Source organism: Haemaphysalis longicornis, unplaced genomic scaffold (genome assembly GCF_048455015.1).
Source record: "Haemaphysalis longicornis isolate Haplotype H1 unplaced genomic scaffold, Haemaphysalis longicornis Haplotype H1 scaffold_4, whole genome shotgun sequence".
Classification (NCBI taxonomy): Eukaryota; Metazoa; Arthropoda; class Arachnida; order Ixodida; family Ixodidae; genus Haemaphysalis; species Haemaphysalis longicornis.
The window spans coordinates 102,354,528-102,370,469 of record NW_027526361.1 but is presented as its reverse complement, the minus strand read 5'-3'; the positions used below and the strand labels follow the sequence as shown (position 1 = coordinate 102,370,469).

General features: G+C 47.3%; 1 protein-coding gene across 1 annotated transcript in view; it reads left to right on the top strand.

Annotated features, from left to right (window-relative positions):
* The window catches only part of LOC144179895 (uncharacterized), a 74,364-nt gene that overhangs the window by 27,489 nt on the left and 30,933 nt on the right, over positions 1-15,942 (top strand). The window contains exons 7-10 of the mRNA XM_077708319.1: positions 4,333-4,778; positions 6,807-6,870; positions 10,559-10,616; positions 12,292-12,351. Coding sequence (XP_077564445.1) covers positions 4,333-4,778; positions 6,807-6,870; positions 10,559-10,616; positions 12,292-12,351 — 628 coding nt within the window. The remainder of the gene's footprint in view (positions 1-4,332; positions 4,779-6,806; positions 6,871-10,558; positions 10,617-12,291; positions 12,352-15,942) is intronic.

Below are 15,942 nucleotides of genomic sequence, written 5' to 3'. Positions count from 1 at the left end.
GCTAGCAGCGCGAAAAAGCTACTGGGCTCTCCGTAACCGGGCTATCCCATCGGGTGTCGCGATGAATCAGTTGACAGTCAAGCTCCGAGAGACTGAAGCACGCAACGCAAATCCCGTATCGAGCTGCTTGTTACAGTTTTGAATTGGAGGCGTCGTGAATGCATCCTTGGCCCACACAGGGGTTTATGCAGAATTTCGATTTTGGGGGGCTGTCGGTGGTATGTTTGGGAGGGTGTTGTATAAATCCCTAGGCAGGGTGCTTGTGGTTGTGGAATCTTTTTGGGGGGGTGTCGAAGTCCTTCTGGGGGGGTGTTAGGGGGGGTGTGTATAAATCCCTGGGCCCACACAGCTGCTTGTAGAATAAGATTTGTGACTTCGCAAAACTTAAGCGGCCTGGTATGTCATTCTTCGTATTTGCAGGCATCAGTGTCGAAAGTCAGCGAGCTACTGGGACGAGAAGGCAGGGCTGAAGAGGCTTACCGTCTGCATTCTGACATGGCCATGACATTCGAGTTCATTATGCACAACCAAGCAGTCAAATCGTCTCGTTCCCATAGTCACCTCGAGTTCTACCAAGTGTCTGAGCTTAGCCTTACCTTTTGCTAATAATGACTGTCAGTAGTTCAACCCAAAAAGAAGGCTGTGCTAGAAACGTAGTTGCTGGGTTACAAGTGACGGTTCCAGCAACATTTGGTTTCAACGTTAAATGCTGCTTATGCCATTGCTGCAGTCTTCATTGGTGCTTGAGCTGGTCACTGATTTGTTGCAAACTGCTCTGTTGTTTCCTGTTGTTGGTCATCCTTGTTCAGTGACCTTCATTTCCCACCTGGTGATGCTGGGGTTGTCATCTTGCTATAGTCTGGTGTGCTTAGCCGTCTAGATGGACATGTTTAGATGAAGCACTTGGATGGTCTACCGAGAATGCAATTCATCTGTAAAACAGAGTTTCCTTGATATGATACGTAATCTTACATTGTGGCAACAATTTGTCCAGTGTTTGCCATTGTGTAGCGACGTATATACCATCTGGTAGTCTATCTAATGTCCCATAGCTTAAAGGGTCGCCACTTATGTGAATATATTTGTCGAGCATACCCAATTTCTTACGGTTGATTACTGTGAACGGTAACAAAAAAAAGTCAGGTACAAGTCAGGTTAGAAACAAGTGCATACAGCGGTCATCAAGCAGTGTTATCGCACCATCCGTGAAGGCACGTGGTAAAAAAAAGAAGCAAAAGATGTTTTGTCATTTCTAGCAGCCTTAGTCAATTTACTAACCTTTGATTTAGGCAATTTCCCTAAATACGTCATTGCTGATGTTACAAAACTTATGATTGAGAGGGAGGTTAAAATTTTTGCGTAGACATGTTTCGAATGAAACCAGCTTGTATTTTTTCATCATGGCCCCTTTATAACCTCACCTGCCTTCGAGAAAGAAACGGCCACACTGTCCGTCAGCTGGAAGGGCTCTCAATACTTCCCTTCCTGCTGCAGGTCCTTCCCTTTCTCCGAAAGGCCACAGGGTGCAGCACGGCCCTCCCCGGATTGTCGGCTGTTGCCCTGTCAGCAGCGCGGCAACAGAACTCCAAGCTCAGGCAGTCCGAAAAGGCACTGGTGCACACACACGGGCATCGCTCCTTCTAGTGCAGCCACTGCGGCATGGCGTTCGTGCAGAAGAACAGCGTGGTTGACCGCCTGCGCGCCCACATGAGCGAGAGTCCTCTTGGAAAGGGGCACTCACAATGCGTCGCTATTCTTGCACGTGCAAACACATACGCATGAGCAACATACGCATGCATGCTGCTCACGGAATTTACCACTGTGATGGTGCCTTCTGTTCGGAAAGAGCAGGTGATGTCTGTTGCTCGTCCCGGAGCAGCTAGTAAAATCGTGAAAGTAAATAAATGCAGAGTACTAATAAAGGGATGGCCAACTGCCCACTCAAGTTTGGTTCTACATTTCGCAAATGTGTTGCAGGAACAAGTCCGACCATAATGGAAAAAAGAAAGAGGAGGAGGGCTGGGTAGCACAGTAGTGTTACCAAGCACGGATTGTATACATCGAGAGTCATGTTTCCTTCCCCCCTCCCAATTTTCAGTACGGTCTGCTTCCATCTCGTTGATACATTCACTTCATGGCAAAAATAAGCTTCTTGGGCAGTTGGCATCATTGTGTCTATGTGTAGGGGTAGTAATAGCAGTCAGTGTTGTTTGCTGACACAGGCTTATGCTTGCATAGAACTGTCGCCGCTTGCTCCGCCTAAGTGACGCCATATCGTATCAGAGGCATGCAAAGCCACCACTGATCGCTTTGTCTTGTTCTCCCACTCCCTGAATGTTTCTAGTTCACTTTTGAAATTCTATCTACAATGAATTACCAAACAAGAAACACAGTGCCGACGAGTGTTTTCTTTTCATGAGTGAAATGCCTGAACAGAGTAAAGGAGGCGAAGTGCCTCTTTGTAGCTGCCTCCTAGACACAGTGTTGTCATTGCTGTGAACAGTTCTTTTCTTTGCCAATATTCCATCGCCACCTCCACATCATCATGTTATGTAAGCTCTGTGTCACAAGCACAATGACTTGAATGCACTGAACTTCGGACGGTTTGCTTCTCCAAAAGATGTCTGAGCTGTGCCGTTACATTATTTTCAAAAATGTGCGGTTGCTGAAGCGAGCACTCTTATACTCGATGGCTAACGCATTGTGTTGCTGAGCCCAAGGACGTGGGTTCGATTCCTGGCCCCGGCGGTCACTTTTATGATGGAGGGGAAAAGCGAAAACGTTCGCGTGTTCGAGATTTCGGCTCATGTTAAAGATCCCCAAGTGCTCAAAATTAATCTGGAGCACTCCACTACGGCGCACCTCGTCGCCTGTGTAGCGTAGGTGCGTTAAGCCTCATAATCAATCAATCAGTCACTCTTGAAGAAGTAAATTTGTGTGTCTATCCAGCTTCTTCAGGCACTGTTGCATTTTTATAGTAAAGCTGTGGTCTCGCATCGTTCTAATTTATGGAGGCGGGAGCTGTCATGCTTGGAACCTGCCAAGCCTCCGTGTCTGACTTGCATGGATGTGCACACAAAACTGGGAAATTGCACATATTGAGGTTCACTGTGGAACGGGCTGGTTCAAAAGTGACATCAGGCACATGCATTTTCTTCCGAGTTTGTCACGTGATGTACCATGTGTTGTTCCCACGACAACTGTATACACTTACTTCGGAGGGAAGATTGTGCGCTGTTGAAAGTTGTCTCTTTTGCAGCAGCAAGGAAATTATGCCTACATGCTACGGCATGGCCATGTGTGAAAGAAGGCGTGTGCCCTAGTTAATGTATGCCTGTGGTTTTCAAATATACATCGCCTTCAAGTAGGCCATTCGTCATTGCTAACAGCTGTGCAAAAGTAAAATACCATCTGAATATGCCAGGTTGTGGGGTGACAAGTTCATGCTGGCCGTTCTTAGTTGCAACTGAGGGCTCACTTTCTTTGGTCATGACAGCGGGCTGACTTCTTTGCTGTCCGTGTACCTTCGAAAAATTGCAGTCAACCTATAACTGAATGAATATGGTATTCATTTTTCAGGTTGTAAACATTTGTGTTATTAATCAAACTGCCATCATTGTGCTAAGATGACTGTTTTAACTTCATGGTATCGCATGCTTTGCAATTTAAAAACAGTGCACAAGGAGGTGACAGGTTTTGTTTTTTGTTCCTGCTACTCGCTGTCGTCTCAGGCTGTTGGATAACCTGATGGCTGGACACGTTATCTACGCCAGACTGGGTGAACACTGCCGAGATTCTCAGTCTAGTGGAACTAGTAGAGTAGCCATGCTGGCTTAGGTTACGTCACAACTGCTGTTTCCAGGTTTTCTAAGCTGTTTTTTGTTGTTGTTTGACATTTGTTGTACGCAGAAGTCGGCAATAGAGGTTGAGGCAGGAACAGCTCAATGAGGGGATGTGAACTTGCTTAAAAAGAGCCTGTCGAATTGAATGGCCACTTGGCAAAGGTTGCATTTTGGGACACCCACGGTGTGGCAAGAAAACCTGCAGTATTTTTGGGTAGGCGTGAACTTTGCAGCTTTCAGCGGAAGGAGCGATATCGGAATAAGTTCAGTGCTAGCACTAGATGTGCCGTTCTCCAAAACAAAAAAGAAATTTAAATCCTCCTGAGCGAAATACTGCCAAGCCAGCAAGAAAGACGAGGGCTCCTGTGCGTTGCTAGGCAATGCCCGTGCGTGTTAGGTTTAGCAGAGCGGCTCGTTTGGCACCATCAGAGACGCTGCCTTCTCTTCTGTGTTGGTTCTTCCATCTCGCTGTTGATGCACTGCTGCCTCATTTGCCAAAGGAAAGGCCCTCAGTGTTTCCCGCTCCCTTCCTGTTGCAGGGTCCGCCTCCCTTCCTTTCCAGGGAGGCCGCAGGGGCGGCCTCCCACCAGTTCGTCGGATGTTCAGCTGTCCGCAGTGCAGCTTTATGACGCCGGCCTTGAGCAAGGTGGAGAGCCACAGGCGGGCACACACGGGCGAGCGCATGTTCCAGTGCAGCCAGTGCGGCAAGGCCTTTGTGCGGAAGGACCACCTGGACGTTCACCGGCGCACGCACACGGGCGAGCGTCCCTACCGGTGCAGCCTGTGCGCTGCGCCCTTCGCCCACAATAACAGCCTGGACACCCACTTGCTCTGCCACACGGGGGAGAGGCCCTTCCGCTGCCACTTCTGCCCCCAGGCCTTCAAGTACCACCCCCAGCAGAAGAAACACGAGGAGAAGGAGCACAGGAACCGCCAGTAGTGCAGCGGGACGGGAAGGACCCAGCCGTGTGTGTGCGCGCAGACACTCACGCCAAAGAGGTGAGAGGGAAGTGATCCCCTATTTGTGGATCATTATAGAGAAGTGTTGTGTAGCACGCCAAAAGTTGGGGAGCTCAGGGAGAGAGTCTGTTTCGTTCTAAAATGACGTCTTAGCCCGAGCGACGATTTCCACGTTTGTCGTAACATCGTCGCCTCGCCAGCCAAGTGACTGTTGCTCCGTGCCAGTGCAGGAAGTGTGATTCTGGGTGGGAACTGTGGCAGACAGTGGCGTCCTGTGTTGGTCTCGAGCATCTCATGATGGGGGAGGGCTCACTAGCTCATAATGCCTACTTGAACACACACCACCGTTCTGCAGAAAGGCAAGGTGGTGGAAATTGTTCATACGTATGCAAGTGCATGCATACGTCGCTCGTGTAATTTCCCACCATGAGTGTGCCTCGTGTCGCTAAGCAGCAGTTGACGTCCATTGCTGGACCTGTGTGCTGCTTGTACAGATACTTTTAAGGGGCAGCTAGAAACATTCAGAGAGGGTGGGAACTTCGATGGCTACCACTGGACGGGGATCACATGATGAGGTGTTAGCTATAACATCTTCTGACAGCATTTTTAAGCTGTCTGGAGTAGAAAGGTGCCTCCGGAACCCCGTTTGACGTGGGTGTAGTTGGCCTGTTGTTTCTAAATGCCATTGAATTCTTGTGAGAACTATCCTCTCCATAAGTTTCATAATGTTAGAAATCAAAGAAATGGGTCTCAGATTCTCTATTTGTGTGAGAGGTTTGCCAGGCTTTGGAATGGGCACCACCCACGATTTCTTCCACTCATTAGGCAGCACAGAAGATTCCCAGATAGCATGGAGCCAGTCAAGGAGTTGCTGCTTGTGCGCTTCAGGCAAGTTGCGAAGGGCCGCACAAGTGATCCCATCCAGACCAGGTGTGCTCGTTATTTTGGTTTCCTGAAGAGCTGATAGAAGTTCGGCCATTGTAAACGGGTCATTTAGACTGGTGTTCATTTCGGGAGGCGTCGTGCGCGGGAGAACCGGCGCTCTTGGCTTCACCCCAAGTGGGGGTTGTGGAAAGAAAAGTTGGCCGGCCTGTATCGCAAGATCGGTCTTTGTGATCCCAGTCGAAGAGCTATGTTCTGGCCCACCGTTGTGTTCTTTCTTTTGTCCTGCATGCCACGAAAAGTTGTCCAGACTTTGCTGAGCCCAGTCTACGCATTGAAGGCGGCGCAGTAGAGGCTGTTTGTGAATGTGGTGCACCCAGCTGCCATATGGTTGAGGGTGGCTAGGTGGTTGCACTTGGGGCACAGCTTCGGGTATTAGGTTGGGTAAAGTTTGTCAGCTTTAGTCCCCTCGGTTTGCTGATGTTGAGGATTACTTTCAATGTGTTGTGCCTTTATTTTTATTTTTTGCATTATTGGTCGTAAGAATTTTTATTTCTTACTTTATGAGAGAAAAAATGAGGGTTAATTTTGCCCCTTGCCGAGGACATACGCAGAACACAGAGGCACTGCCCAAAAAGCGCCCTCCGGTTGCTGTTTTGCTGCACGTCACTGGAGCAGTGCGGGAAAGCCCATTGTTGTGAGCAGAGAACGCAGTGCATCTTTTCGATCGTTGAAATGCCTCGAAAATTTATTCGGAATTTTGAAATTGGTCTATTTGATCTGGAGATGAACTGAATTTTTCATTATTTGCTCTGATATTTTAAAGCTTGAAATATTTGAACACCTCTCGTGTGATGGTTGTTTTGTGGTAAGAGTTGTACTGCTTCCTCTATTGCGGGGATGCTGGCCATCAAATATATCTGAACAAGTGAATTCAGTGGTTTACTTCTTTTGTTAAGATCTGCAATGTCCCTGAAATGGCGGAAGCGGTAAGACCTCCGAGCAAACAAAAGAGAAGGGCAGCCACTGAGTCCCCTGCACTGGCACGATGGAGTAGCTGCTCATTATTCACCAACCATCGAAACGGGTGTGATGGCACGTGGCATGTGTGTGCTTGCACAGATGTGATGGCAGAGGGTGTGACGATGTGGGACGCACACACGCCGGTCTCTTGCACCACATGCAGGTGAGCCTGGAGCGCGATGAGCGAGTGGTGGACGGCCGGTGTTTCAGCCTCACAGCCTCATAGCGGAGGGCACAGGCCACCGACCCGGACACCCAGAGCTGCTCCTTTTTGAGGTAGTATGGCACCACGTTTTAAGTGCAGAGCACTTTAAGGGCTCACCATGTCGTCGTAGCTCGCTGTAATGCTCTATGCCAAGCAACTGCCGAAACCAGGCGGCGCAGCGAGATAATGGAACCAAGTAGAGCCCGGCGTTCTGTCGTAGGGCATCCTGCAGAGGCTTCGAAAACCAAGCGGTTTAAATAGTCATAACCGTTCAAAACTCGTGAAATGCTGGCGCTTGTTTAGCGCCCCGTTTAGCGCAAAAAAAAAAAAAAAACTGCACGTACATTTGACGCAAAATATATGTAAATAACCGGCAGCCCCCACGTTCATTTAGTTCGGAACGCTTGTTGGGTTGGCTTTTACGATAGTAAGCGAAAAAAAGTGGCAGCGCGGGAGGAAAGTGGCACGTGCGAGAGCAAAAGCAAGCACAAAAAGAACAGAACTCCCGCTGGCACAGTTTCAGGCACGGGGCGCACGAACACTACAGAGGCGGGTAATTTGACTTGCTTTGGGTGGTAGCAGTGAGTGGATAACGGCACTACAGCCCATTATGGGGAATCACTGCTTTGCACTTCCGACAGCTGTCACAGTGAGTGGAACGGCTTTAATTTTTTTTTAATAAGTGCGGAGCACTTTAGGTTCCCTGGTTTTTATCGTAGCTCATCCAGGCTCATGGCGTCACGGCGCCACGTGCCCAAACAGATGCTTTAAAGGAGCCATGAAGAGAAAACACAAGTTTGGTTCATTCAAAAGATTGTCTCGTTAGAATCATACTGACACCACTTTTAACGTAAACTTCGCTCAAATAAGCTACATAATTAGGAAAAACGGGAATGGTCATGCGACCCACCAGCTCATTTCCCGCAACAGAACCTATGTCGTCACATGAGCTAAGCTCTGCGATTGGCGGAGGCTGGCAGAAGCAGACGCAAATTAGGTAGAACTTACAAACTAGACGAACGAGCGATTTGCGCTTAAATTTAGGGCACATTCTTTACAAAGCAATAAGAATGATGGGACAAACAGTGGAAGTTACGAAAGCACATGTAAACATAGAAGTACTGATGCGTTCTGCTGTTCGTACTGCGCACAGCATGCTTGTTTAGCTGCACAGCACTACGGGGCTTGGGGTTGTCTCAGACGACACTGGCCGATTGACGCAAGCAACGGTGTTTTACATGACCCCATTTGTAGAGCGAGCACTGTTTCAGGGAACGAATATTTTCTCCCAGAACAAAAACAAGCCAGGTTTAAATGCGGGCAAAGACAAACCAAACGCTTGCCACGGTATGGTGGAGCCATCTAGGTTACGGAACGTAAAGAAACGCGGGAACAAACCAACACCGCTGTACAGGGTGGAGACAACCTTTGAACGGTCCCGTGCCGCCGCAATTGGGCCAACGGGCTCAACGCGTTATTCTTTTCGTTTCCCACGAGACCTAGCAACGCGAAACAGACAATATGATTCAAACTTCTTCAGTAAACCGCGTTGCGGCGATAATTTTAGCGCGGTTTTGACACAATGACTTGCTTCGGCGGCGAGCGAGCAACCGAAAATGGCGGCGCCAGCGTATACGTGTCTCTACCCTGTACGGCGGATGCGTGAATGAAGGTACTCTAGGCTGCAGAGCGGTCGGTTCCAGTGATGTCACTTGGGACCACGAAAACGCACGATTGAGCGGGAAAATCAAAATTTTAACCTAAACTGTTTAATTTCTCAGTGAATAAAGCACCGTTTGTATCCGGACAAGCGCTGGGGGCACTATAAAACACGAAATCTTTCGAATAAAACCAACTTGCATTTTCTCTTCATGGCTCCTTTAAAAGATCACCGTTTCCCCTGGTCGAGATCGAACCTGGGTCTCCTTGCGTTAGGAAGCTGTGATGTCAATCCCATTGCATCACAGAGGCACATGTTACTTATGTGCAAAGTGTTGGGGGTGGTCTTTGCGCTGCACCATTGCCACGGACGCTGCCGTTGCTAGGCCACAAATGAGCGCACAATAACCTAAAATAAGAAAAAAAAATCACTAATTAGCACATTAGTTACCCCAAATTAATAAAAACTCCATCCAGTGTCTCTTTAGAGGCCTTTTCATGGGCTGACTACTTTTGGTATCAACGCCAGGCTGATACTGAAACTAGCCTTCGGACCCTCTGACAAATCACTGCTCCGCACTTCATCATGTTGACTGGAACTGCTCTAATTTTTTTGCTGAAGTGTCACAGTATTGGGGCTTCAAGCACTTTTTTTGTGTACAAATGACTCATCACATGCTCATGCTCAAATTTCTTGCCAAGATTGCAACTTATCCTTTGTTTATTTCAGTGATCATGATCAGAAGCAGCACTTGCCTGGTTGCTCAGAAATTGATTGGAAAAATATAGTTTGGGAGCTAAAAATCACCTGGACATTTTCACGGGTCTCCTGTTTGGGTAGAAACAAGCCACCATGAACTGTGTGGTCAATACAGTGGGGAATGAACAGAGCTCATGGGTCAATGGTAAACTACAAAGCGAAAAGCTTTCACTGTTGCAGTTATCGGTGGTAATGCCAAACTGCTCCCCCGTCTTCAGGCCACGCACCAAGCAGTGATTTTGAATTAGTAATCTATGAACCCCTTTACCACCACACTCATTAGTCACTCAGTTTCACTGCATTGCACTGTGCAATGTCTGGCCTTGCGAAACACTGTGCGAGCCGTGTGAACCTAAAGCCTGCCACTGCATGTGTTGTGGCAACAATTACCGATAAGCTCTTGCTGTCTGCTTTTCACTTTTCAGCTTCACAATCGTCCAAGTTTAAATTAGTTTGTAAGTGCCTTGCCTCCTACTAAGGCAGTCTGTGATTTGAACTTTCTTGTGTTGCCGCTTGTTCAAGGACAGTGTTTTGGTAGTGTGCAAGACCCCCTCTCCTTATGCTGCATAGTTTGCACCTTCCCAAAAGTCACACTGCCCCATAACAGCTATATTTTTTAGAAATGGTGTACCTAAGCTGCACTTTTATATAAACTGCAATTACCCCCCCCCCCCCTCCTCGTATAATCAGCATTTTGCCTAAAAAATTTTACTGCGTACATTGCGCTGCCTCAATTTTTGAAAAAGAGTACAGTAAGACCTCTTTATAAGAGGCACCTGAATAAAAATAGTTTGGTTGGTTTTTCTATGTTGGCCATGTTAGCAACACCACATACAAGAGAGCCTGGTTACAGGAGACACGTTTCTAGGGTCCCTCGAGTGTCTCTTGTATTGAGGCTTTACTGTATACCTTGTATGCGTGAAAGTTGTATCCTTTATAGTCGTTTTGTTTCAACCTGCAGTTGCGTCAACATTACTGAGGCTTTCATTTACACAACTTTCCTTCAGAAAGGAGCGCTTGCCATCGCAGAAGCTTGTAGAAACAAACTGTGTGATGAGTTTGCATGTTGTTTTTGGAGTGCTGATTTTTCTATGGTTGTGTACAATCACAGTGCATAAGAGATTAAACTGTCAATCTGGAAGCGTGTGAGTTCAGTGTGTTGGGCTCCTAAGATGGCTAAACCAACCGCCTTGGCAGCCTTTTTATTTCGTTTTGCTTCCTTTGCAGAATTACGAGAGCCGAGGCAAGGACATCCTGCTGCCCACTGGCATCTACAGTGTGGAGAGTCCTGCTTGTGCCAGCAGTGCTTTGCGGAAGCGTTGGGTTCATCGTTCGTGGTGCTGCGTAGGGTGCCCAGCCTTTTCGAAGTACGTAATAGAGTGTCTCTGCTAGGAGTTCTGAAACAGCAGAGGCCGCATAAAAACACTGGATTGGACGTTTTGCGAGTGAGCGAATTGAGGCCTTGCTACATCTAAGCCGACCACAATGCAAACTGCAAAGACACAGTTTACAAAGTTCTAGTAGAGCACGGACTGCTTCCATCAGCAATGGGATCTTCAGTCTGTGCGTAGTTGATCTTTGGTATGGGCACCATTGGCCTGGAGATAGCACATTAACCCACTCTGCATTCTTCATACAGACCTTTAAAAACAGCCACATTGCTTAACTGCAATGTCTAAACTTTTGTCTACCATCCTCATTCTGCAGCAGTTCATTGAAATTGTCTTGGACATTGCTGCTTTGTACCATAACTGTAATTATCTGTCTCAGTGGCCCAACCTTGTCGACTGAAGGCTCTGACCACGAATATTCCTGCTTCAGCCCTTATTAAAGTTTTTTTCACTATCTCTATCTCTCAACCCATACAGGTTGTATAAATTAAATCGATTTCTGCTACTAGCTTCACTGCTCTAAGTAACCTTATTCTTGAGACGCTGCTGTTTTCACCTGTGTTCTGTTCTATTGTTATTGATATTCTACTGGGCAGCAAAGAATGACCTGTCTTGTCAAAGGCTCCCTTTAATTTTTTTTGCCACCATTGAAGTGACTGTAGAACGCACATTTTCTGGCATGCGTTTCATCAGGTGCAACGGGGAGGCTTAGCTGGAAGACAAAAAGCTATCGCCATACATGGTCTTTTCTTTCATCTGTTTGAGTATGAATTGTGAGCTAGTACAATAGTGGAATGCTAGCCGTCTTTCTACTTTGTGTAAAGTAGCTGTAAAGCAGGTGCAGTAAACCTCTTCAGCAAAGTTGTGGCCGGTCATTGTATGCTGCGCTTTGTGCAACACTCCTTATATTTTATGATCACTTTAAAGCACAAGCCGCGGACAGCTGCCTAGCTATTTTCAGTCCTTGTACTATGCATCGGAAAAACGTACGTGAAATAAACACTGAAAAGCTACCCCCAAAATTGATTAAAGTTAAACATTGAAAACTCTGGGTTGTATTCGTGTAAAGAACTTCAAGCAGTCTGTTATAACGTCTGTTCTCTCTTTAAGAATTTAAATTCACAGATAGGGTGTTCTTTCAATCCAAGGTTGGAATATGAGAGGTACCTGCCGCTGTGGCTTAGTGGCTAAGGCGTTGTGCTGCTGAGCCCAAGGAACGCGTGTTTAATTCCCGGCCGTGGCGGCTGCTTTTCAAATGGAGGCGAAAGGCGAAAACGCTCGCGTGTACGAGATTTCGGCGCACGTTAAAGATCTCCAGGCGATCAAAATTAATCTGGAGCCCTCCACTGCGGCGCACCTCATCGCCTGAATAGCATCAGTGCATTAAGCCCCACAATCAATCGAGTATGAGAGGTCAGCGATGGAGGAAAGGGGATTTCCATCTTGAGATTTCCTCAAGTAATTGTGATGTGCCTGGAGCTGATAAGTACAGCATGTTCTGTCTTCTGTCTTCACTCATTTCACGAGGCCTCTCTTTCCAATGAGACATCCTTTTTCTTCCCACAGGATGACCTGAAGGAGTATGGCCGACAGCACGGCCACTGCCCCTACTTCATGGCACGGCAAGCTGTGAGTGTCTTTCTCTTGTCATCCGTTGGCTAAGTGTCACAAGGCTTGAGGTAAATGTCACAGTTAGACCCTCCTTTAAAGGCCAACTGCACTCAAATTTCACATCGACCAAATTTATTTTTAATGCGTAGTAAGCACCCCCAAATCAGCTGGGACACAAATGGTAGCCCCCTGAAACGCCTCGTTAATCAGTCAGAAGCGGTTAAAAAGCTCCGCCGCAGACCACGCTGCACCTGCCAGCGGAGCGCGTAAACGGCCATGACGCTCCTGTGACGTTCTAGCCGACGGGGGCTTCTTCCTCTGGCCAGCCACGCAGCGGGAGAACCGGTTGAGCTCGGCTGTGGACACTTCACCCATTCACTGCCCCGTGCGCACGTAGAGCTTGCGCGCAGTCTTTCTCCCGAGCTGGTGACCGTTCGGCCGCTCGCTGGACGGCTGCAATGTCACTGCAATGGCCGCACTCTCCTCGGTTTCGGTTTCAAAATCGCCGATTTTTGCTGGCTGCTTGCGGCGTCCATGCACATATTTCAGCTGTTGTATTTTGCATGTTGCTTTCTTTCTAGGCAGACTACATGAAAATAGGGTTTTCAAGAGGTCGAAACTTTGAGTGCAGTTGGCCCTTAAAGCCTGAGTACTGAGACAAACAAGCGTGCTCTGGTGTTGCAAGTTGTTTCAGAAAAGTTCCTGGCCACCTCTAACGGATCTTGTGAGATGAGGGTTTTGTGCCTCCTTCTGAGACAGCATTGTGGGTCACTTTGTTTCAAACTTACCATTACATTTGAAGGGAGGAGGAGGGAAGAATGCCGGTGGGAGTGGGGAAAAAGGGAATGTTGGAACAGAGGGGAAAAATCTTGCCTGCTGAAGGAAAATATTTTGGTTTGCCGACTCAAGACTTTGAGACAGAGACCTTCTTTTCTCTAGCCTGGCAAGCATGCGGCTACCCACTAAGGTGCAAAAAGCATGTAGAGGATGTGGGAAGATTTAATCCAATCGCCATACAATTTAATCCAAGCGCCAGCCAATTTAATCCAAACACCATCGAATTTAATCCAAGTGCCAACCAATTTAATCGAGCTGTTGGAAGGTTGTTCAGGGGTGTTTTGTGGGTCATTAAGCGAGCTTTGCGGGCTTTGATGCGTGTGCTGTGATGAAAACGTGGTGTTCCTTGATGTCTTACGTGCGAAATATCATATGCGCGTAGCTTAATGAGCATTTACTAACAACCGCAGATCAAGAGAGCGGTCTCGTTTGATCTGTAGGTGGCGTGTGGTGATCGTCTGCGAGATCGTCAGAAGTGTCGTCTGCTCGCGTATTGTTACCCCAGCATATTTGCCAGCGTATTTTCATGCGAGCAGACGACACTTCTGTCGCCAGCAGGTGATATTTCTGACGATCTCGCAGACGATATTATAATTCGGAAATATTGCTTAACACTTCAGAAAATCATTAATGAGTTTTTACCAAGGCATTGTTACGCGAGGAGCAGACGATAATTCTGACGCGAGTTACACTACGCTGGCAAGTCGGGTGGTGTAACAATATCTTAACAAACGATACTTAACTTCTTAAGGCATTGTTACGCGAGGAGCAGACGATAATTCTGACGCGAGTTACACTACGCTGGCAAGTCGGGTGGTGTAACAATATCTTAACAGACGATACGTCTAAGAAACTCGCAGACAATCACCACACGGCACTGATGGAGTAAAAATACCGCTGTCCTGGCCTGCGGGTGTTAAAAAATGTCCCGAGGAAGACCGAAGAAAGCGCCGGGTGAAGGCAAGAAAAAGTACAATTCCGTTCCAAATGTCGACAGAGCCCAGATAGTTGAGGTTTATGGGCGCGGTGGCGACTTGAAGCTTCTAGCTGAGACGCTTGGCATAAATGTCAAGACGGCCATTGAGAACATCAGTCCCGTTGAATGTGCAGCGTATGACAAACACAACTTTTCGTTAGTTCGCGCTGCCATTAACATGGAGAATATGTAACCACATTCAGTACGATCGCTACATATTACACCTCGAGATGTCGCGAGGTGTCGTAAGACTGTTCACTTGTTCCTTGTGTGGTGTAATGTGAAAGACCCACTAAATAAAGAATTTTACATGGTCGAGTCATATAGCCGTTATGGCCGCATGCAATTTTATAAGATGTGCGGATCGTGTGTCATGAAAACGAGTAAATCAAAGGGCCTTATTTCATATCCGTTAGGCCATAACCGAGTAATGGCAGAATCGGGGGGGGGGGGGGGGGGGGGGGGGGAGGGAAGGGGGGGGGGAAGGGGGGGGGGGGCGGTAAAAGTGATGAGATGTCTAAGTGATTATTTACCACTCTCAAGTCTGACTGCAACTACAGGTTTTCCGGCTCAGGTTAATCCAAATGTCCATAGAATATTTAATCAAAGCGCCAACCACTTTAATTCTTTTGCCAACAAAATTTATCCAGGTACCGCAAGAATGTTCAGGAGAGTTTTGGGCGAAATTGGGCCCAGCTTTGCGGACTTTGTTGCGATTGGTGTCGTGAAAACGTGGTGTTTATTGATCCATCATGGGCAAAATGTCTTATGTGAACACCTCAATATACATTTACCAACACGCGCAGATCATTTCTGTGAGCTGATCGTCTGCAACAGTACCATCGATAACACGTCAGAAGTACTGTCTCATCTTCGCGTAAAAATGCCCTCAGAATTTCCTTTGATAAAGACACATTACATAAATGCCCTTTGCATTTCGATTTTCAATAATGCAATGCTTTTATGCAGTGTTAAGCAATATTTCCGAATTTTAATATCGTCTGCGAGATCGTTAGAAATATCGCCTGCTGGCGACAGAAAAGTCGTCTGCTCGCGTGAAAATACGCTGGCAAATATGCTGGGGTAACAATACGCGAGCAGATGACACTTCTGACGATCTCGCAGACGATCACCCCACGCCACCTACGGATCAAACGAGAATGCTCCCTGATCTGCAGTTGTTAGTAAATGTCCATTAAGTTACGCGCATATATTTCGCACGTAAGACATCAACGAAGACCACGTGTTCATCACATCACGCGCATTAAAGCCCACAAAGCTCGCCTAATGACACACAAAACACCCCTGAACAACCTTCCAACAGCTGGATTAAATTGGTTGGCACTTGGATTAAATAATTTGGCACTTGGATTAAATTCAATGGCATTTTGATTAAATTAGATGGCACTTGGATTACATTGGCTGTCGCTTGGATTAAATTGCATGGCGATTGTATTAAATTGGGCGGGAAAACCTGTAGTTGCCAGACCCCCGCCGTGTGAAGCTTTCCATTGAGCTCTTAGCATACTTGAAGCCAATTCTGTGTGGCTAACTTGTCCACATACCCTTGGGCTCCGTGATTAAGGCGGTAAAGACATTCTTTGAGTATGCTGTTATGCTTGTCACGTTTCCAGCATTTGACAGCAGCATGGCGCTTTTGCCAGAGGGTAAGGAGGTGTTGGTCAATGTAGTGATTGGATTCGGTGCCGCTTGTCCCTTTAGTGTGTACGTACCACCGCCAAGATGACGTCGCTCCATTCAGCAAGGGGGATGCCGCTCGTGTCAATTTCTTGCAG